The sequence below is a fragment of the Stomoxys calcitrans genome, chromosome 2, assembly GCF_963082655.1.
Source record: "Stomoxys calcitrans chromosome 2, idStoCalc2.1, whole genome shotgun sequence".
NCBI classification, from domain to species: Eukaryota; Metazoa; Arthropoda; class Insecta; order Diptera; family Muscidae; genus Stomoxys; species Stomoxys calcitrans.
Window position 1 is genome coordinate 86,268,213 of NC_081553.1, and position 23,432 is coordinate 86,291,644.

At 37.4% G+C, this 23,432-nt stretch overlaps 2 protein-coding genes across 7 annotated transcripts in view; one reads left to right on the plus strand and one right to left on the minus strand.

The window, feature by feature from the left end:
• The window catches only part of LOC106082189 (transcription factor IIIB 90 kDa subunit), a 135,111-nt gene that overhangs the window by 17,845 nt on the left and 93,834 nt on the right, over window positions 1-23,432 (plus strand). The window lies entirely within an intron of this gene.
• The window catches only part of LOC106082188 (BTB/POZ domain-containing protein 6-B), an 86,124-nt gene that overhangs the window by 9,328 nt on the left and 53,364 nt on the right, over window positions 1-23,432 (minus strand). Inside the window, exons 1-2 of one of the 6 annotated variants that reach the window (XM_013244562.2) lie at window positions 6,051-6,378; window positions 5,872-5,952 (exon numbers count right to left, since the gene is read on the minus strand). The exons of 2 other annotated variants lie outside the window; for them this stretch is intronic. In XM_013244562.2, the coding sequence (XP_013100016.1) occupies window positions 5,872-5,911 (40 nt within the window). In that variant the 5' untranslated portion in view covers window positions 5,912-5,952; window positions 6,051-6,378. Of the gene's footprint in view, window positions 1-5,871; window positions 5,953-6,050; window positions 6,379-16,293; window positions 16,369-16,392; window positions 16,770-23,432 lie in introns of those variants that run through there. 3 more of the 6 variants (XM_013244560.2, XM_013244563.2, XM_059362357.1) reach the window with 3 other exon arrangements.

The window sequence follows — 23,432 nt, forward strand, 5'->3', positions numbered from 1 at the left end:
GACGATTGTAGTGGGTCAGTGAATTGCTTGTGAGAGAAGAAACAGCAATGAGTCTTCTGTGCGTTAAAGTCTATTCTGTTCATTGTACCCCACTCGGAAATAGCCAACAAATCCTGGGAGAGCGTGTCATCCATAATGCGCCTCCTGTCGACAATTTTTTGAGAACTGGGCCTATGGTCGAATGAATATGTATGATACAGACTACTTTCATCGGCAAATGAGTAGACTGGATTCAAAGTCTGACCCAATAGATCGTCAATGAAAATTGGAAAAAGGGAAGGGGAGAGGACAGAGTCTTGTGGCACAACCTGCGATCAATGTATACTCATCGGATGAGAACCCATCTAAATACAACAACTCGTATATTGAGAAAACCCGATATAAATCAAACGAAGTTATTACCGACTCCAAAAGCGACAAGCTTTGATAAAAGTGCACCGAGCCAGACCCTAACAAATGCCTTAGAGATATCCAGTGCCACGACCTTACTCTCAGCTAACTGGTGGATAGAGCGACTCCATCGTTCCGACAAAAATGTCATTAGGTCTCGCGTAGAGTGATTTCTGTGGAACCCATACTGTCTATCGCTAAGAAGGCGAATACAGATAGAAAATGCAGTCAACCCTAAAATTAGGCCTCCTTTTCCGCAGAGTAGGGTTTATATGCTTGACCGTCTGTAATTCCTTCTCATCACAAACCCTGAAGTAATCTAACTACCACAGTGATCCCCGCTCATACAAACTGATATCCCAATTTCAACTTCAACGGCACAATTCTTATTCATTTTGCCAAAAATTTTGAATCGTAAGCTTCAACATATAACCTAAGTATGATCCTTATTAGATTACTCCTGGCCAAGAACCATAACGACAACATTTAAACTGTCACAAGGTTCTGTATTGACCTTCTACTTATATGAAAAATATAATCCCAATCAGTTCGAAGCCTTATGTCACTTATAAACCGTGCTTCCATATGCCGTCTTAAGCAGCTAGTGGCCCATTTCAAATTAAATTTCTCTGAAATTGTGTGTGTGATGTTCCAACATCCATCTCAAATATAGTTCATAACCTAGGAAGCTTCTTTATAAACCGCTCAATCTCATTGAGCTCCTAAATCAGTCAACTAGTATTGGAGGTCGTTGTTGTGTATAGGTTAGCAAGTCCACCCATGAGGCTGAGGCTTGAAAATAAAACGAGGTGAAATTGCATTCGATACGAAAACGTATGAGGTAATTCGGGCCCAGACCTTTTGCACTGTTATAGCTGCGCGACACGCTATTCGTGATATCCCTTATAACTGAGCTGAAAACCGGAAGGCTCTCACTAATACGAATCCATATCACGCAAGGATTATGAGGAAAGTACAACAGATGACTGTTTAAGTAAGATAAAAACTGCATCTTTTTATGAATTCAAGACGTTAGAATAGAAGACCATATCCAAATATGGTTAGATTTGGTTATAATCATCATATTCAAGTGATCAAAAAAATATGGTCTGATTCGGTCTTTTCAAGAACCTAACCTAACGGCTGTAGCGTGATTACAATTTACATACACAGGGTCATTGCTCTATCGTATCACAATTTTTCGTCAATCCCATGGCAGCCGGTTGTACGTACCGGATTGACCCGATGGAGTTTTTCATCGGCAAGGGCTACCGCCTCAGTGTTTAATACACTGCTACAACAACAACAATTTTCCGTCGATTCACTTCGTAGGGTCGGCAATCGTTAATTCGATGGGAGAAATAATTTTCAACTATGGTTATACCCTCATTGGTTTGCTACATTTAGGCAATAAAAAAAGTCCTTTATCATTCAGCCTCAAAAGCGCTCATTGATATGAGGGAAGTATCCCTGGTTTTCGTTAATGGAATCTTTAGAATTCTTATATCATGGTGGTTATAAGAGAATTGTGATTCAGTCGATTGCTCTATCTCTTGAAGGTGCATCCTTGTACAAAGCTATCGATATGTATAAGGTTCCATGCTTATCTATATCCAAATCCATGCTATTCTATATTTTTGGTTATCTTTTCCTATAACGTGTAGGTCTCATTGAAAGCCACAGTGGTGTATAAAATAGCACACCAGACATCCACTATGAGACCAATGAAGGATTTTAGAGGCAAAAAATCCCAGGAAGCAGCTAGGACTCTTATGTTTTAAACCAGCGACAGCGAGGGCAACAAAAAGACGCATTCGAAATTGGGAGAAGTCAGTGTGCGAAATTTTAGCCAATTCGTATAATAATTGCGACAAGTAGGGACACAAGTAATCAACTCGGAGATCGGTTTATATGGAATCTATATTTAAACATTTACCGAATTTTCATATTTACGGCAAATTGCTGCAATTAAATCCTCATAAAAATGAAAGTAGACAAAATTACCTTTCGATCGATACATACATTAGGTCGGATAAATAAAGATGTGCTCCAAGAAACACGAGGAAATTTACGTAAACTTCATAGCGATAAACTTTAAACACACAAAATTAAAATCTACAACAATTTACCAAACTTTCGGACTTTTTTTTTAATTGCATTCGATTGCTAAGTTTGTTTGGTCATATCCTACGCCGAAGGCGCGATGATATATCGAGAAATGTCCTAGACTGAAACCCGCAAGTACAGCCCGAAAAACATAGGATCCGCTGTACGAATAGAGAGTTGGAATCAACCCATATATCATGGAATCTAGCTAAGGCTTTGGCCAACGATAGGCCAAATCCAATTGAGAAACAATTGCATCGATGGTTATTCTTGATAATGTTGGCTACATTTATTAGTATTTTATCTTTTTCCTACAAATGGTGTTTTTCACATAATCTGCTAGAGTTGCGCTGCGCCAAAATAAATTTCGCTTCAATTAATTGCCAATGTAATTAAGTGCTCACGAAATGGGCACCAATCAACTCTATTTCAATGATGTTAATGTTTGACTTTTAATTGTATTCTGGCAAAGAATAGAGTGCGTCGGATTTCGCATTAATTTAATAGGAATTTTCGCTGCGAATGAAGTCAGTACTAGGCTTAATTAATTAAACCATTTTCCCCTTACGATATCATTTATGATACTTAAAGAAACAAAAAAAGCTCAGGTTACTCTCCCTAATCAGAAATTCAATAAGCTCTTTTCTGTTTCTTTCTTCCCTTTCTAATAAATGGATTATATGCTAAAAAGAATCATAATTAGAGAGTCGCGTTTCTTCGTTGAAATTCTTTCGCTTGTGCTTTCTCCGTCTCTCCCATGCTATTTGGCGCCATCAACAAAATCACCTGAGAAGATTTACTGTTGTTGTTAGATTTTTGTGAGATTTCCGGAAACCATTCTAGTGTTTTGCAGAGTTTGATGGTTTCTATATCCCTTTAACCCATTAATGCATAAAGCTCCATAGCACAGTTTTTTCAAACATTTTTTTACAATTAATTGGTGACCAGTAATCAATTAAAAAAAAAAAAAAAACAATTAAATAAAAGCGGAAGCTTTATTTTTAGAGATCGTCCTTTATAAAGGACGATATGCCGGGAGTGCGCCGCATATACATCAATCTGCTTCTTTTTCAACATAATTCGTGTCCACCACATAAGCAGTAAAAATATTATACCCACCACCATAGAAGGTGTTTAAAAATTTCGTCTGATCTTTGAAACTAAATCCGCAAATTGGGGAAGATTCCCAATACTGGCAAATTAAAAAAATGTTCACGGTGGTGGCAAATGCAAATTTGCCCATGAACATTTCATTGAGGAACAGTGGAAAAATTCTTACATATCGATAAGTGTTGTCCCAATGCAAACTTGCCCATGAACATTTCATTAAAGAACAGTGGAACAACTTCTCACATATCGATGAGTGTTGTCCAATTCATTGGTTTTAGGCACAATTGAGTTGTGCCTAAAAGAGTAGTTTTGGTCCTTCTGGGTAGGTCTTTCTCGTCATCAGCAATAATTGGTGGGCGATATGATAAAGTTTCACTAGTTACTGCATCTTGTTAGATATTCTGCAAAACCGTCTTGCGTGAGTTAGTTGTTTGCCAACTAAAACACACTTAATCGAACACACACAACATTCGAACTCGTAAGGCTAATCTATAGAATTTTATTAAAAAATTGTATTTATGGTTGTAGTTTGGTTGGGATTGCAAATCGGTTCATGTTCTGATATAGCTCCCACAAGAACCGATATTTCTATTATTAAATTTTTCAGCTTCTAGAGTACCCTATTCCGATTTGTGGAGAAAGACATTTCAAAACTTAATGTTAGAATTTACGAATCATGTAGGCACATAACTGTCTTCTGTCTTCGCCACTTAACTAAGCTATAATAACGATTGTGCATCTCAAACTGTTTAAAGATTGATCAAAGAGTGTTGCCCTATTCACTATAAGGGCATCCCGGGCTGCAGTCGAAACCATATGCCCAAAAACGAAGTACGCTGAAGAAAACACTATATTAACAAATATTGTTTATATTCATACGACGCCTATATTCTCCATTAACGCAAACTGGTCCATATGTTTTGCGAGGAAGTACCCATGCTTCAGAACCATATAACAACACGGGTAGTATCGGTGTCTTGTATAGTGCAATCTTCGTCTGTCGAGAGGTGGCCTAGTTTCTAAACTGCTTACTTAATCCAAAGTAGCATCTGTTTTCCAGTATTATTTTTCGCTTTATTTCAAAAGCGGTGCCATTCGTTTTGGTTACGGCGATGCCGAGGTAGAAGTTGCTGACTATCTCAAAGTTGTGGTTCCCAACTTTCTTCTATTTTCTTAATCTGATCATTTATAAAGGGCGTTTTGGGAGTTGTTACCATCCATTTTGTTGTATGTCCATTTACTGTCAAATCATTTTTCACTGGGTTTTTTCCGGTTACTATATGTCATCCTATTTACCAAAATACTGCCAGTAGTCATTGCAAAAAAGCTCCTAAATATTCCATGTAGGAGGAGGTGCTCTCTGCTGGGAGAAGGCCACTGTGGCTCAGAGGTATACATGTGCGCCAATATCGCTAAAGGCCTCGGTTCAATCCTAGTAGGTGGTTGCCTTAATTTTTGCAGCGGTGGTTGTCTTATTTCAAATGGCTTCCAGGGATATAAAACTTCACTACTAAGTGGTGTCGCCCTGTGGCACGCCTATAAAAAGGAGATTTTTTATCATTGAGTTTAAAATTGAATCCGTCACCACTCATTGATAAGGGGAAATTAATCCCAGTAGCCATTTTAAGATTAAACATGGAAAAATTCGACTTTCTCGCTTTTTAAAGATAAATAAGGCGAAGAATGTAAAAACTAATGAAGTTAGAAACTTCTCTCTTCGCTATATTTTTACATAGTAATTCCATCAAAAAATTCATTATTGTCTAGGTATAAACGATTAACGTTTTTTCATTATACATCATCATTATTAGTAAGTTGTTCCTATTATGAAAAAAAGATAAAACAGAGAAGAATTTACACTTAGAAACAATGACTTGGTATTTTGTAAGTATTAAATCCTCATTTTTAATTTCTTTGCCTACAAAAGGCAAAGCCACTCTATTATTGTAGGGGCACAATTAGCACTTATATTCAGTCATTATACGTTAATGAGATATTAAAGTCAACGGATCCATTAAGTTTGTCAATATGAACGCAGATGCTTGCTTACACCACGCACACTTCAACTTATTCGTACATGTATACGAATATACATATGTATGTAGTTTTTAATGCTGTAATATGTATGCATATCATCTGTTTTGTAATTTGAATTTTTTTTTGCACTTTGCTTTGCCGCTGTTCATGGACATGTATGTGGAGGTCTTGATGTCGTTTGTTAATTTGTATTTTTTTTCATTTATTTTTGGTTCTTTATGCATTTACCTATTGCATCCAATATATCTATGAAACGATATAAAACCATGACATTTTTAATGTAACCAACAATGACAACAACAACGCTGACTAGATATTTATAATATTAACAAAAAAAGTAATAACAACATCGGCAACAAGAACAATAAACCGAGCACGGTAAAGCCAAAAAAAACGAGCACACGCACCAAATTTCGTTAATTCCTTCAATTTTTTCGTTTCCTTTTTGAAAAATTTAATTTTTTTATTACAAAAAATGTTGTATTTGCTTGGAACGCGGTCTTTCTAATGAGAAATGTTGATGAGGATGATGAAGACACTACTATAACGACAACGATGGTGGTGGTGTTGGTGATACCGCGAGACTACTGCAACTGTTTTTAACGCGTGCCATCACTTCGGCCAACAACACCTCAATAATATTGACTCTTGTAGAAGAGAATAGCAGCCGCACATAGGGCAGAACAAAAAAAAAAATAACAAGAGAATAACACAAAACAAAAAAAAAACTGCACACAATTCTTCTTTTACGAAACTCCCTATATTGTGGCCCCTCTTGATGCCTCTTTGCCGGCGGCGGCCCCCTTTTAGGCTTCCTTTTAGTCTTTGCCAACAGCAGTAGTAGTAGCAGCAGCAATACACATGTTATTTAGCCACAATAATATCCCAGATGGATGGATGGTTGTTGGATATGAGTGATGGCAATGGGTCGGGGTAAAGAAGGGGAGCGAGCTGCTGTTGAACACAACACAACAACAAAACGATTGTACGCGAACTCAGACTAAGTTGAGTGCTGTATATGGTTGGCTGATGGCAATGTTGCTGGTGTGGGGCTGATGGTAGTACAAAAATAACCGCATTAAAAAATAAGAAAGAACGCCACACCACATAAAAAAAAGCTGCTAAAATGTTGTGTCTTTTATGAAATCAAAATTTTAACTGAATAGGGAAGGACAGACCAACTTTATGATGTCGTCGCACACTTCGTCTTGTTCTTGTTCTTCTTTGTTGTCGTTGGCGTCGTCACCGTCACCTTAGTCGCCTTTGTCGTTGTTGCTGTTGTCGCCTTCTTGGTTGTCGTCTTGGGTCTCTCTCGTTTAAAGGAAGCTAAATAACAACAACAATGACAATCAAGCCTGATAAAAAAAATAGGTGAGGTGGAAAGGAGGGGTAATGTTGTTGTTCCGGACACAACGCGCAAACGACAGTACGATAAAAAATACCAAAAAAAAAGCGCCTCACTTAAATGTTGCAAAGTTAAAAAGGTGCCGTCTCTTCTTCTTTAAGTCTCACACAGAGAAAAATTTAAAAAAATCGAAAAATTTCAAGAAACTAAAGGTCAATTTTATGAATAGGCCTTGATTTCGAAGAAATATGGAAGTTTGATTTTTCTAAGCTAAGCATCACAAAGAACAGAGGTCGTTGTGGTGCAGAGATAGCCATGTCCGCCTATGACGCTGAACGTCAGGTTTCAACTCCTAGCGGTGAATCCAGCTGGTAAAACATCGCTACCAAGAGGTATCCCTCTACTGTACGCCATTGAAACTCTTCTATAAGAAGCAAGTCACTTTTTTTGAGCTAAAACTTGAATCGGAGTACCTTTATCCAATGTTCTTAGGCAAATTTGCATTAAAAAGCTTTTCTCATGGCTTTAGATCTATGGTAGGCATTCGGACTCAACACATATAGGCTACCGTTTTTTGAAAGAAGACCCTTCGTAAGGCATTGGACACGGTTGAATACTCCATGCTCTTCAGAACACCTTCTGTCTGAACCCCGAATTCCATGACCTCCCATAGAGTAAGACGGGACGATCTCCTGCTTTGTGCTCCCTCTTATATACCGAATAATTTGACAAAGTTTACATTTGTCTTTGTAAGCTACGAAACCATAGACATTACAATTGAGATGAGATAAGTATCAAACAACCGGAATTAAAGGACGGAATTGAATGAATTTGAAGTCACCAAAAAGTTGGTTAGGGAAACCCCTAAAGTTTTTTTTCTTCCGCTAGCTTCAAATATTCGATTCAGGGCCTTACGATTGGCCGAAGAATTTCACTTCAGTTTAGAGTTGCCAATGACGAACTAAACCCATAGCCAAAAGATTTCAACTTGGGTTTTTCTCTGTGGCTGACGTAGATATCATTATTACTAGGTAGGAATGGGATGGGAATTCGAGGGGAATATGATTTTTGGTGTGGTTTTAAAATAGACATAATCATTGGGCCGAGATCTTGTAACGAATCATTCGGTATAGGCTGTTGCTCCAATCTAGGGCATATTCGCGGAGACACACGTAGATAACGACATAACCAAGAAAAAAACTGATGAACTAGCAAATATTAGTTTAGTGCCTAAGTGTGAGCTTTTCAGCTAGAAAGATGAAAAGCATAGGGGAATTGCAAACAAGACATGTATGAATAGACCAGGCTTGCAATTCTTCAGGATCCTCACATCCCAAAATTTAAGAGGATTTTTGGGCATATTGGCAGAACCCTGCGACATGGGTTTAAGTTCTTACGCACGTACACAATAGTGTGTGTATTTGCCCACCACTACCCACCCACTGTGTTTTTGCCCACCACTGCTCTAGATCATTGTCATCTAGTTAGCAAAACGTCGCGGCAGATCGCTGTATATCATTCAAGGGCAACGAGAAGAAGAGACGATTAAAAACTTATTGCATCAATGTTCAGCACTAGCCAGATGAATAAACAGATTTCTGGGGTCTATTCAAAAACCAAGGGTCTCTGAAAAGGCTAACGAGGATTAATGACTGTGATACCATTGGCCCACAAGGCGCCGAGATCAAATGAGAATTATGTCCGGTCTAAGATAGTATAGACTCTCTTTGTGCCCCTAACGTTTACGGTGTTTTTCAACATGGTTTTTTGAATAACTTCCCTCCTTAAACACAAACCGCTCCTGAAGTGGTTATGACAGCTCCTCTCTGGTCTTATGGGTTCCCTTTCTCTATTTTTTGCTGATTTCTACTTTCCTTCTTCTTTCATTCTACTGGTGGATCTTTATAGAATTCTTCACTAAACCAATATGATACTGTAAGAGATCAACCATGTTGTTCTAGACTGTTCTAGATATCCAACCCATAAACAAACAGCTCCTCTCTGGTCCGATGCGTTCCCTTTTTGTGTTTTTTGCTGGTTTCTCCCTTCCTCCTTTTTTCATTCTACAGGTGGATCACTATAGAATGCTTCACCAAACCAAAATGATACTGTAAGAGATCGACCATGTTGTTGTTGTAGCAGTGTGTTATACACTGTTGTTCAAGACTGTTCTAGATATCCGACCCATAGACATACAGTTTAAGTGTGAGGCTGTCTCTGCGTATCATATCGGGGCACATAGGACATAGGTGTCACACTGCGGTACGCCGTTCAGACTCGGCCCCTTTTCATTTAGCTTTAACTTGAATCGGAATGCACTTATTGATATGAGAGAACTATCCCTTGTTCCTAAATGGAATGTTCATGGGAAATTTGCATTACTTTTTAGTAATAACAGAGCACAACAATCCGATTCCTGGCTTAGGTGTATGTCCATAGTATCATGGGGCAGATTATTATTCACATCCACTTTTCAACTTACCTAACCTAAACATGTGGTTCATTTTCATGACAAAAATCCTGTTCGACTAAGAAAAGAGAACATGATATAAACTATAGTTGTAATTACATAAGTTACAACTGATCGAACTAATGTTAAGTACACAAAAAACTCATAACGATCTGGAAGTCTTCCTACTTCATGGGGGAAAACAACACTATGTCAACATAAAATCACAAAATTGTGAATAATTTAAGTTTGGCATCAATTCCTTAACACGAAAACAACTACTGTTAAGGTCTATTATTCAATTGTGCATCAATCTAAATACAATGATTTACACGAAAAGGCAAAGTACCATGTGAAAGAGAGGCATGAGACTGATTTTAGTAATTCAAAAGGATCACTGTGGCATACTTTCAGTCTCTCACTCAAATACTCCAAGTACTAGTCTCTAAACACCTTCAGCCAAAAATGTGGCAGACGTATTTTCCTACTTTTAAGAAGTTTAGATTTTTTTTCTAATTTTGTTCTTATTGAACTCTTTATCTGTTACTATAAGATCTAAATTTAATTCTTGTTGACTAATTTGTTTCATTGCATTCTAATAATATGTATTCCTCTCTTATTTTTTCATTGCAGGTAAGTGATGTTTCCTAGTTTTTAACTGTAAGTAATTTTTAGAAGACGACTTTAGTGAGAAATGCAACAAAAAGATGGTTATGTGTGGGTCTAATCGGTTTTAAAACACGATTTAATATCTGTCAGTTATTGAATCTGTTGACTAAACCCTCCTCTATAGGATGGCGGTATACTAACTTTGTCATTCCGTTTGAGACCCTGCAAAGTATATGTATATGTTTTTGATCGTCTTGACATTCTTTGTTGATTTAGCCTTAGTTGAACTTGATGGCCATTGATTATTTAAGCAAGAGCCGGTGTCGCCCGGCCTCTCAGAGATTCTCCACTTGATACCCCCGATTGTTCCCGACTGCAGTTGCAGCTACTCCGTATCCGCAACCTGTGGCAACGCTTGGTAGCTCCCTGGCACACAACACAGTTTGGAGCTCAAAGTTCTAACCTGTGTGGTGTCCATAGTTATCCCGTGTCGATGTCCACATTTTAAAATAGCTTCTATACAAACGGATATAAAACTATCTCCCGATTTGATTTCTTGAGCCTCTTGAGGACGTAATTATTATCCGATTTGGCACGTAGTTTTTTGTTAAGACTCTATTCCGGCTCAATACAGATAATAAGGATTATCAAACTCTATTGTTACATCAGGAATGTTGGTAGTAGAAGCTGCTTTTTTAATCTAGTAGTTTAATTTGGCGTGTATTTAATTTTGCCATAACATAATTTTAAAACCATATTTTTAATAAATTTTAGGACATGACAAATGGATAGCCCCCCATAATGTATATTTTTTATACCCTACACCACTTCTCTTCCAGAAGAAAGGGAGATAGACCTATTGATAACTATATCGATTGATTCAGAATCACTTTCTGATTCGATTTAGCTATGTCCGTCTGTCCATGTTAATTTGTGTACAAATTTGGTACCGGCATGTTTTTTAACCAAGAGACGAAGTCTATTGAAATTGGAAAATATCGGTTCAGATTTAGATACAGCTCCCATATATATGTTCGTACGATTTGCAGTAATAATGCAATAAAATGGTCTTTTGTTAACCGATCCTCTCGAAATACGGCAGGAAGGGTTTTCTTATGAATCTCGACCTTACTGGTGAATTTCATGGAAATTGGTTCAGATTTAGATATAGCTCTCATAGATATATATCGCCCGATTTCCACTCCTAGAGCCACTGCAAGCGCATTTATTGACCAATCTTCCCAAAGTTTCGTACAACGATTTCCTCGACGACTGTCACAGTATCTACGAAGTTTGCTCGAAGTCGGTTCAGATGTTTGTCCGATTTACAATAATATTGCAATAAAATGGTCTTTTGTTTACCGATTCTCTCGAAATACGGCAGGGAGGATTTCCTTATGACTCTCGACATTACAGGAGAATTTCATGGAAATCGGTTCAGATTTATATATAGCTCTCATATATATATCGCCCAATTTTCACTCCTAGAGCCATTGCAAGCGCATTGTTTGACCAATCGTGCCAAAATTTGGCACAACGCTTTCCTCGACGACTTTCACATTATCTGAGAAGTTTGCTCGAAAACGGTTCAGAATTAGATATAGCTCCCATATATATAGTTCGTCCGATTTTGGGTAATTTACAATAATGTTGTCATTTGTCAACCGTAGTTATTACAGTTTAAACATATTCGCTCGCCGAGGTCCATCCAAATTGGTTCAGAATTGGATATCTCTCCCACATTGTACTTATAGCGTAGGTGTAGGGTATTATACAGTTGGCACCGCCCGACTTTTACCCTTCCTTACTGGTTTTGGTTAGAGTTAATGTAGCATATACTATATATCAAACATTTGCAAAATAAAATTTTTGGCAGTGCATAATTTCTTGTTCCGTTTTGCTTAACTACATACGGGGTCCCTTTACTCTCATTCCCTACTATCACAGCCAACTGCTGCGCTATTAAACTCCTGAGTCTAATAACATGAAGAATGAACAAATAATATGTCTAGATTTGTGGCAGGCATTGCATTTATCTTATGCTTGATTTTTGTTTGTTTGAGTTTCTCCCGTTTAATGCCGCTTTTTGGTTTGTTTTCGTTGGTATTGCTGCTGTTTCTCGTTGTCGTAGTCGTCATCGCAGTAGTCTTGTTTTGTTTGGTTTGTTGGTTATTCCTCTGCCTTCTGTGTGTGAAATATGAAATGTTGTGCATGTGACCAAAATAAACTTTAAATGTGGCATCTCATAACTTATGTACCAGGAGGCGGCAGCAGTGGATGCGGAATCAGCCTTAGTCGCAGTCACAACAGCGGCATTTTCCACTTATATCTATCTGTACATATGGATGTCTACTTAGGCATATGTATGTATATAAGTATGTATGTGTGACATAAATATATGTAGTCTTCTCTCGACGTACTGCATAACATTTTCCCAAGGAATGGTCGGTCTACAATTTCGGCAATATGGGTTTATTATGATGTTTACTCTCAATAAGGATATTTGGGTATTATGTAGGTTTCCCCAACAACCACCCGCACACTCACACCCACACACTCACATGTTGTCACGTATATATCGTAAAGGGCCAATAGCATTGATTTATTTCGTATAGTCATAACTTAATATTTTGTGATATATTTGCAAACGTTGACAAATATCGATTTCCCAAATGCCAATCAATTTCAAAAGCATGCATACATACGTATGTAGGAGTGTCTGGCTCATTTATATTCTTAGAATAACTTCACCAAAACAGAGAAACACATAAAATATTATAAAATAAAAAAACAATCTACAAGATTTCGTATACATACATATGAATGTATTTATGTATTGAGATCATAAAATGTTGATTTCTTCATAATCGATAAGTTATACCATTTTGTACATTTGTACACATTGTGGTTTTAATACTTTTAGGATGTCACCAGTGCCGTAGACAAAGCTCAAAATATATTTTTAGTTCAATGCAAACTGTGTGCAGATTGTTCATTTGCGTTAACTTTGTAGTGTTATTAGGTGTGTTCGTGTACTCAAAAATTTGTGCAATCACGTACTTTGCCAGCAGAAGAGAGCGGGAAAGTGTGTGAGAGCAAGCAACATCTTGAGAGCTTTTAAAATTTTACTGGAGGTTTTTTCTAGTAGAAAGTGGCAACATCGAATCTTTTATGAAACCAGTTTTTTTATGAAAACATCTGTTAAATTTAAATAAGTGTTTTCGTGTACTCAAAAATTTGTGCAAATTTGCACTTTATTTCCCAGCAGAAAAGAGCAGGAGAGTATGTGAGGCCAACAATATGGTGAGTTTGGTAATTGAGAGCTTGCAAATTTCTACCGGAGTTTTTTTTGGTAGCAGAAATTTGCAGCATCAAACAGCTTTTTTATGAAAACCCGCTGTCTTATTCAAATAAATAATAAAAGAGAATAAAGGTTGTTTTTACTATTACCCCAATTTTTACTGGCAAATGTTTACTGAAAAGTATGCAAACAGACCTAATAACAAAAGAGAATTAACGGTAATTTTATTCTTCTGCAACTTTTTACTGGAAAAGAATGCGAACAGACCTTTTGTTTGCGTGAGAATGAGTTCATTTTACTCTCTTGCCAAGAATTGTAAGGAGAGCGAAAAGCTGATCTTTGTTTACCTAACCTAAAAAGTTTTTTGAAAATATACTAAATAATTTCCAATGAACATTCCATTAAGGAGCAAGGGATACTTCTCTCATATCAATGAGTGCAGTCTTATTAAATTTCAAGCTCAATGGTAATGGAGTGGCGCATAGCGACACCACTTTACATGGCAGGTTACCTTGTAAATGTAGCAAGAATTAGTAAGGGGGTAAGGTTAGGTTGTCCACCAAAGCTGAGTTCGCTCGGAGGCCAGTCTGGCCCATTGTGGTACCCTAGAGTGAAAAATGGAAGAGAAAGAAGATGTGAAACCTCGGACTAGAGGTTATACACGAATAAAAGAAAAAATAGGAGGAGTGGCGGACACGAGCGGGGGGTGAAGAAACGACAAGAACGGGTGTATCTACACCGGAGCTTGTGGAACCCATCCTGCTTCCTCAAGCATCCTGTTCCCTCAACAAAACTCAGGAGACCTACCAGAGGTACGTTTGGTAAGTTCACCCAGATCACAGAAGAAATGGCTCCCCAGAAAGGAGAGCATACGTCTCTGCAGACCCGGACAAGAACACAGCAAGTGCTCAATAGTATCCTACTCATCTTCATCGAGGCAACTCCTACAGAAGTCATTGTGCATTATCCCCATGCGCGCCGCCATGCGGCCTATGGCACAGTGTCCTCTTATGACCCATGGTAACCGGTTGTGCGTACCGGATTGACCCGATGGAGTTCTTCATCGGCAAGGGCTGCCGCCTCAGTGTATAACACAGCTCTTGAGCTCTCACTGATATGTTAGAGGTTTTCCCCTGTTCCTTAAAGGAACGGTCATGGGAAAATATTTAAATTTGCCTATGACACACGATATAAGGCGAGTTATTGGCGTCTTTAAATAACAAATGATCATCACGTTCCCAAGGATCGGAACGAACTTGCTTGACAAGGATCGTTGCCTCCACATTTCAATATGTGGTTACTACAACAACTAATAAAGTCCTTGGAATTAGAAAATGTTGTTTTCGTAGCCACATACTTGCAAGTAAGGGCAGCGATTCTTGGCAACCACCATTTGAGGAGCATGTTCGTTACGGTGTGTAGAGTGCGGGAAAATGAGGCGGCTGGCTGGCAAGCTAAAAAGATATGGGTCGCTTATGAGCAATGATCACTAAATCCTCCCCTGTATGGGCTTCTTGGTATAGTGGATTTCTACGAATACCACACGAATAAGACCTGGGTTGCAGGATGGGAAGGCCACCTATGCTTGGGCTGAGGAATCATGACCGCGGACTTGATATTGCAACGTCAAGTCTTAGGCCTTCAAACAAAGGATAACTACCTATTTCCAGGATTATCTTGTTAAGGAACGAAAATACCTCCTAATATCTCCCATCTTAACATTGACCATCGAAAATCTATGAAATTTTCTTCGTAGAACTTTAATTTGTTTTAAGCTTTTTCTGGTTCGAATGTGTCATTCTAAATGTAGCATATTGCAATGTCGTCATTAGCTAAAGGGTCTGTTTACAGCCCTTACGCTCTGCAAACATTTGCTCCTGTTTCCCTGTTGTTATTTGCCGCGTCATTCACATCTGAGTATATTTATGTAAGCCATATACCTACAATGAACATGTTTGCTTGTCTAATAGAACCTATTCAAACTGATTCCTTGTACTTGCCAGCCAACTAACCAACCAGCCTAACTGGCAGCTAGCTAGACGGCATGTCCAGGCATTAAGACTGGCATACGGACATACTCACTACACACCAAGCACAGACAGGGGGAAAACATATCCTTCGAACATGAAGAACAAACATACCCCTCTTAAAACTTTATTTGACTTGAAACCCTATAAAATATTAAAAATTGCATATCCACACATACACATGCCACATACACATATACATCATATAAAGGAACACTTGAACACTAAGCAGGCAGGCACCCTATCTAAAAGGGAGGCGGAAGGCAGATGGTTTTTTTTTGCTTGTTCCGCTTTTTTGAATGAACATTACGTTAAATGTTAAAACGAAGGGAATGGGATTGTTGGAAAAAATGGGGGGAGAATGGGAAGAAAAGAAAAATCAATAAAAAAATATATGAAAGAAAACCAAGGAGAAACAAATAACACTTTTTTAAACAACGACCATTCGAGTGTGCCTGAAAAAAACACTCGCTAGCATACACCAGACAACAAGCGAATGATGACGTAGTTGATTGTGTGGTGCTAGTGGCAGTGGTTCGTTAACCCCCCTCTCTAAATGGGATCCACCAAAGCGCTGACGTCGTTGATTGTGTACAACCAACAAATTGCGGCGGCGACGAGGCACGGTGGTGCTGCCATTAAATCTGCTGGCAGCGTATGACATGTCTGCTGTACTTGCTACTTTTTGTTGTTGAGTATGTAATGTGTGTATTTTTTGCCTGCTATTAGCTTTTATGGGATACAAACGTTGAGTGTCGGTCTGTCTGTCTGTCTGCTGCTAATTCTCAAGTGATAATTTCATTGTATGTATATTTATGTGAGTGCATCACCACACACATCATCGTCGTCAGAGGTAGTTGGTAAGGGGACTGTATTCTATTTTTGCACTTTCTTCCAAAATTGGACCCATTGCACTTACTGTATTGTGTTGGATGCTTTACAAGACACTTGAGTTTGAGTGTCTTTCACTTTTCTCTCTTTCCCATTCTGCTATTTGGCCCTGTTGATTTGAACTCACCATTTATCCAGGCATTCATTTGCGACATGGCCTCCTGATTTCGTTTACCCATAATCATTGGCCATTGAGCCATTTTTTCATGTATTCTAGCGTCTTCGTAGTCGTCGTCGCTTTGCCTTTTACACAACAATTTGGAAAATTTTTGTTTTGTGTATGTATATCGCTTAGATTATATCTACACAATTATTTCATATAATGCATTTTATGTAGGTATATTGTAAATTTTATTTGTTTTAATTATACATTTGTGTATTGCAAGTAAATTTTTTAATTCTTAATTATTTTCCACCGAAATTTCGTTGAGTTCTTATACCAATCTTAAACTTTAATCTTTTTTTCTTGTCTGTCTGTCAACACTCTTTTTGCTTTGTCTGTTGATTTTTTCGTATTTGTGTTGACACTTCTTCACATTGTGTTGGCGTTGCCAACTCCATAGGGTTTTCGTATTTGTTTACATGTTTTCTTTCGTAGCCAGGGTTGCTGCGCAGAGCCCATACTTTAAAAAACCTTGATTAGAGGGCTGGTAATGTACCGCAAATGTAGGAAAACTTATCAGCTGTTTTGCCTTATAAAAACTCATGTAAACGATTACCGAACGGCTGTCGACTGTAACCGAAAAGTAGAATTCAGTAAAAACAAAATTTTACGTTCCGTTTTCGTGTCAGCTGATAAAATTTTAAGTTTAAAAAAAATTTCAAAACCCAAAAATGTGTATTTAAAAAACTGCTAGTCTTATTCCATGATTTCTACAATATGTTTAATTTTTTACAACCTGTGAAGACGCCATTTGGTTCCCAGCTAAGCTTCAGATTTGAACATAGCTCCCATATAAATGTCCTTCGACTTGAGAAGAAGGTCGATACTTGGTAAGGAGATGTTAAGAATTTCTTGGGATGGCTTCCAGATTTTATTCGGCCTAGGCCTATCAAAGGGAAAGGAAATCGAAGCGGCCACCTAATCGATGATGAGGTCCTATCGTGCAACTGATTCAGTGCAATTTTGTGATTTTTAACAAATTTTTTTATTGACTAGTTATGCTCTCGAAAATGTATCCAAGCTTCGGATAGGACAATTGTCAAAATTCGTTTAACTAGATGGTCTCCTGCAGGTATAGAAAATAAAGGTTAATAGTTTGATTTATGTAGTCACTATAAGACAAACTCGGACATCACGTACAATTAATTGTTACCTTTCATAAGTTTGACAAAATCGGAATATAAAAAAAATAAGTACTCAAAAAACAAGTATAAGCGTGCTAAGTTTGGCCCGGCCGAATTTTACATACACTGCACAATGAATCGCCGTATAGGAATTTCCGCTCTTTAGGGGCTCAAGAAGTACAATCGAGAGATCGGTTTATATGGGTGCTATATCTAAATATGTACCGATATGGCCCATTTACTAGGATGTATATAGGCAAATTTTCAAGTGCCTAGCTTTTCTCTTTGGAATGTTGGAGTGCTTCTTATTATAATTTTACAGGAGAAGCAAAAAACGTTATAAAATAAACACTGTTTTTTTTTATAATCCCGATTTCCTCATATCAATAAAATCGTTGGTTTTGAACGCAGGAGCCTACAATTTTGTAAGAGCATTTATTCAGGGTTTGTGTACCCGATTCAATCAAGAAAGGATTATTGATTTTTTGAGGGTTACGCCTTTGTTCATTTTAGGTGACGATATATACTTCATGGTGTTTTATACCAATACTTCTATGTGTTACAAACGTAATAACGATGTTCCTGAACCCCTATCCATAGTAGAGCTTGCAAAATATCAATGACACTATCAATGCTATCGATATTTAATTTTTTGACTGTATATCGATTTATATTTTTCCGATGGATACTATAGCAAAAGTAATTTTTTGCAAAACTAAACAAAAGTAAGCAATCTGACACTGAATGTATCCTTTAAGATACATTGCGCCTATAGAGGGCGAATTTTTCATCCGATAAGACTAACCTTTTTACAATGATTTTCCTCGTGATTTCCAACTGACTTTAATAACCTTGGTATTATTTGGTATGTGCATTGATATCGCTTCTATATAATTCGATCTCCTGATTTTTATTTCTCATTTTCGTTTGAAATATAGGTGATGGAAAATTAACGATAGTATTGATACTATCGATATTTATTATTAAAACTGTCGAAAATATCGAATGTTGCGATTATCGATAGTTTGCCAGCTCTATTTCACAGGCCTTCGGCGTCAAAGCCGAACATGCTCACCTTTGCGCTACGGTGAGCTCCAAACTCGATGTTATGGAGGGCTTCAAAATCAACAACTCCGTTTGAAATTAGCCAAATATGGTCCATAACAAAATCTTTTCTGAAACAAGGACGGTTTCTTGTGAGAAAAAATTGGGTACAAAGAAACGTCTGTTAGCAAACCTTAAGCCGGACGTAAAACATACAGGTTGTTTACTTATACTTTGGGGCTCTTTATGATGAGATCATGACTAAAACGTTTATTTGGATGTTTTAAAGGCCTATATTTTAAAAATTGTTGAATCGAGGCCTTAAGAATAGGATTGTTTCTTCTATGAAGATTCTATAAAGAAAATAACCCCTGAATTCTATATAATATTCTCCAAATAATGTCAACATCAGCACCAAATCAGGATATTACTCCAATTGAAAATAAATGGGATTATATTGAAAGAATTGGGCTGAAATTTGGCACGTATTCAACTTGTTCTCTTTTTGCATTCATTCTTTGTTTACGTTTTCTCTTATTTGATGACATTTTCAATCGCCAGATTTGACATCCTTAATGATGTTCATGTGGCCTATCCACTTTATGTTTTCAAAAGTGGCCTTACCTTCTATTAGTAAATCCTGATTCAGTCGGAGTGGGAGAGCGGTTCAGAATCGGGGCAAGCTTGCTCAAACCTAAATCAAATTCGGACCGTGGCCTAGCACCCTTTAGAAGGCCATCGTAGTACTTGGGTTAGTAGCTCTGCAAGTGATGTTAAAACTCTGGATTCGAATACTGGTAAGGACATCAAAGACATTTTCAGCAGTGATTATCGCTCCATTAAGAGTTCCAAGTAGTTGGTAGCGGCTCGACGTTCGGAATTGGTTATCGGTCCATGATTTGATGCCATATAAACCAATTTCTCGACGTGACTTGAAGTGAGCCATTTTCTTTTGTACCTAGCATTCCGAATTCCAATACAAATAATGCGAATTGTTTACCGTTTAGTTCAGTTACAACATTCAACGTTGTGTCAAATAATGTCAGAATTGATCGATACCCTGATGTGCCCCCTTTTTCAGCTTTCTAATTTGACTACTTCAGCAAGTGCCTAAAAGTCGCAATATGATGTTCTTTAATGAGTTCCAACAAGTCTGTAACCAGACCATAAACTGATTTTACTCTCATATAAACTGAGCTTTCGTTTTAACTACTTAGGCATCTGGCATCCGTTTTGACTTACAATGTCTGTCTGTGAAGTGCTGTTAAAATTGGTCTATATCCTAATATGACTCTTTAGAGCTGATCGAGCGCAGTATTTTCCGAGACCTAAAAACCCATGTGCTTCAGTTAACACCTATTATTCTATTTTTGTCGATGGAAGTATAATTACCAGGATTCACTAATAGAAGGTTAGGTCACATGCAAAACACAAAGTGGATAGGCCCCATAAACATCATTAAGGATGTCAAATCTGACGATTGAAAATGTCATCATATAGGAGAAAACGTAAACAAAGAATGAATGTAAAAAGAGAACAAGTTGACATCCTCAATGCCAAGTACTGCCAAATATTAAAAAAAAAGTATATCGGCTGATCGCTTGGCTTAACCTTATTCAGTGAATCCTGTATAATTACTAGGGAATCAACATTAACTATCCACGGTGTAGGGTATAAAAGATTCTGTCTAGAAGAACTTAACAAGTTTTAACTGGTACATATGTAATACTAGTAATATAATCTTTAGTACATTTCATTAGAGCAACATATAAAATCGGTGAGACATTCTTGAGTATACCTTGTATTTCATATAAATCATATACAGGCCTGTTCCGATAACCGTCATCGCAAGAATTTTGCGGGTTCATCTTTTGAATCCTGGTGAGACCATCAGAAACAATTTTTAGCGGTGGTTTTTCCCTCCCAATGTTGGCAACATTTGTGAGGTATTATGCCATGTAAAACTTCTCTCCAAAGAGGTGTCGCATTGCGGCACGCAGTTCGGACTCGGCTATAAAAAGGAGGCCCCTTATCATTGAGCTTAAACTTGAATCGGACTGCACTCATTGATATGTGGGACGTTTGCCCCTATTCCTTAGTGTGATATTCATGGGCAAAATTTGCAAATTTGCATTTTTAATTTATGTTCAACCAAGCGGAAACCGCAAACATTTTCCTCTTTTAAATCGGCTAGACTTGCCTCTGCGAATTGATAATAAATGCAGATTTCATTATAATTTGGAAATTTGTATTTGTATTTATTTTTATTGTGATTTGTATTTATTTTATTTAATTACATCTTAATAATAATCCCTTTTTATAGAAATTTAATTTTTTTTTAAACTCCATTGCTGAAAACATTTTCCTACACAATATTCCAAAACACGTCAGTAAAATGTTATCTATTATAATCAAATATTGGATTAGGAACAGGTTTCCATTTTTTTTCTATTCATACAGATGCTTTTGTGCCTTTGCACAATTTACCAAATGTTGGTCTGTGTTCTTGAAGAGGTCTACGGCTTTGCTGTCATTGGCTAGAACAGACGTCTCAGTCATTGTGTCCGTTATGACAGGTCACTGTCTAATCGGAAAACAAGCTGACAGACTGAAGGCTGCTAGCAACGACTTTTGCAAAAGCTGTGAGGACAACACCTTTTGTGTGTGTGTCCCGCACTAGCAGTTAGAAGGAGTTTCACTTTCGGTTCTGATTTCTTTGAGAATCTGTCTGATTTAGCGGATGTGCTTTTTAAAGCTATCTGGATAGGAACTAGAAGGCATCTTTCTTCTTCTGTTCCTGCGGTATCACAATGGACGAAGACGTCTAAGTGAGTTTGATGGCAGACTGCCACTTAAACCTAACCTAATCTGTGTTCCTGTCATTTCTAATAGTTACTAAAAATGCGCGTGCACCGAATTATGTATGTCAGAATAATAAAACGTGGTAATGTAGTATAATAATTTTATAATTTAAAACATTTCTGAAGCAGATAAAAAATTGACATACATATACTTATGTCTGTTATAGCTGTTTAAGTGTTGCAAACGAAAACCGGAGTATCAATCTATACATCGCAAGAATTTATTACGATTTGTAAACTTGCAAACTTCCTAGAAAATCGTAACCGCCCTGATTATATTTCTATGTTCCCTGATTCTGGCTTTATATTCTATTATGGCAACCCTACACTTGTTAAGGTGATGCCAAATGTGTTCTCGAGTTAAGACAACTATTCATTGGCAACTACGACGGCAATGCACATTGAGCAGTTGCGTCATAAGCCGCTAGAGGTCAGTTTTACGGATTGGAAAAATGCTGCCATTTCATATTTCCAATTCCTGTTCACGCGGTTACTTTCAAAGCACAAGCGTTGAATATAACTTCAAGTGCTACACATTATATTTTTATCCTTCAATTATTATCCAAACGTAAATTTATCGAATATGTATATCTTAGCAATGAAATGCGACATTTAATTTCCTCATCCAAATATGTAGCACATATGGCACATCTGCTCTTAATTACAAAATCAAACAAAGGCCCACCTAAATATGTTTGAGAAATATATGGCATACAACAAATATGTAACGACAATTTGAAAAACAAAAATATTCCAATTGAATTTAGGTGACTTAAATTGGCGGTTCGTACAGCACTTACGCAAATCTACAAACAAGCGAACGCAATGTTTCAAACTAATCATTAATCTAGCAAGTAGTAGTACGTCTTTTTGTCCGTCCATCCGTCCGTCCGTCTGTTTATTAGTCAGTCTATTCGTTTTGGCAAAGTGCTAACGTATGCAGAACTCATCGTCTTCATTTAATTTGTATGCGAGGGAGTTAATTTTTTCGTATCTTAAAATAATGAAACGTGAAGCTCTTATTTGCCCCCGCTCTATTTTGCTCTCTGCCTCGCACTCTCTCTCTCTTTCATTCTCTTCAAGTATAGCAAATTGTTAATAAATGTTGAGATAACTACTTTTAACTGCACATTTGCATAATAATATGGATGGTATTGCCTTAGAGTATTTTTCAGTGACAGACAGAGACATCCAAGCAGCCAGCCATAGTTCCGAGTGTCTGTTGCCCCGGCTGTATTGACAAGATGAGGAAAAATGCATTCACACTAACTAACCTAGCTAACTTGCTTACACATGACACGAGAGCTGCATACATATTTGAGCAGGGTTCCCAAAAGAGTTGCCTGCTCTTCTGCTTCTGCTGCTGCCGCAATGCAATGCCGGCGATATTAAATAATAGTGAGGTAGTTTTGCACAGTTTATCACTTTTTTTCTTACTCACATCATTCCATGCGAACGCACATGCAAACGAATATATATGTGTGTGTGTATGGATGTATCTCTTTATCAATCGCTTGAAGCTTGATATGAATAGAATATTCACTTGGCTATAAGTCAAGTGATTGGCTTACTTTGTTTGGCCGTTTAAATTGGCATTAATCTTAAATAGGAAATGCTTTAAAAGCAAAAGTATGATGGGGTGCTCATGACATTTAAGGTATTTGAGGGAAATAAAAAAAGATAACTGAAGAGCTTACAAGTTAAGAATGCTTTGGTGTTGTGATGATAAAATAATTTTTAACCAATATATAGTGGTCCAAAAGACAAAATCAGTGGAAATAGGGCCACAATAGTTGGACTATGAATTAAGTGAGTTGCGAGGTATAGTTGACATGACAGACCATATCCTTAAAAAGCGTTCTCTATCGACGAATGTAAGATAGTGTTCCCAGATAATACAATAGAACTATGTGTGTATGTTACGCAGCTTTACCGTTGTGCCAGTTTAGTATAAAATTTGACACTTTTTTCGTCG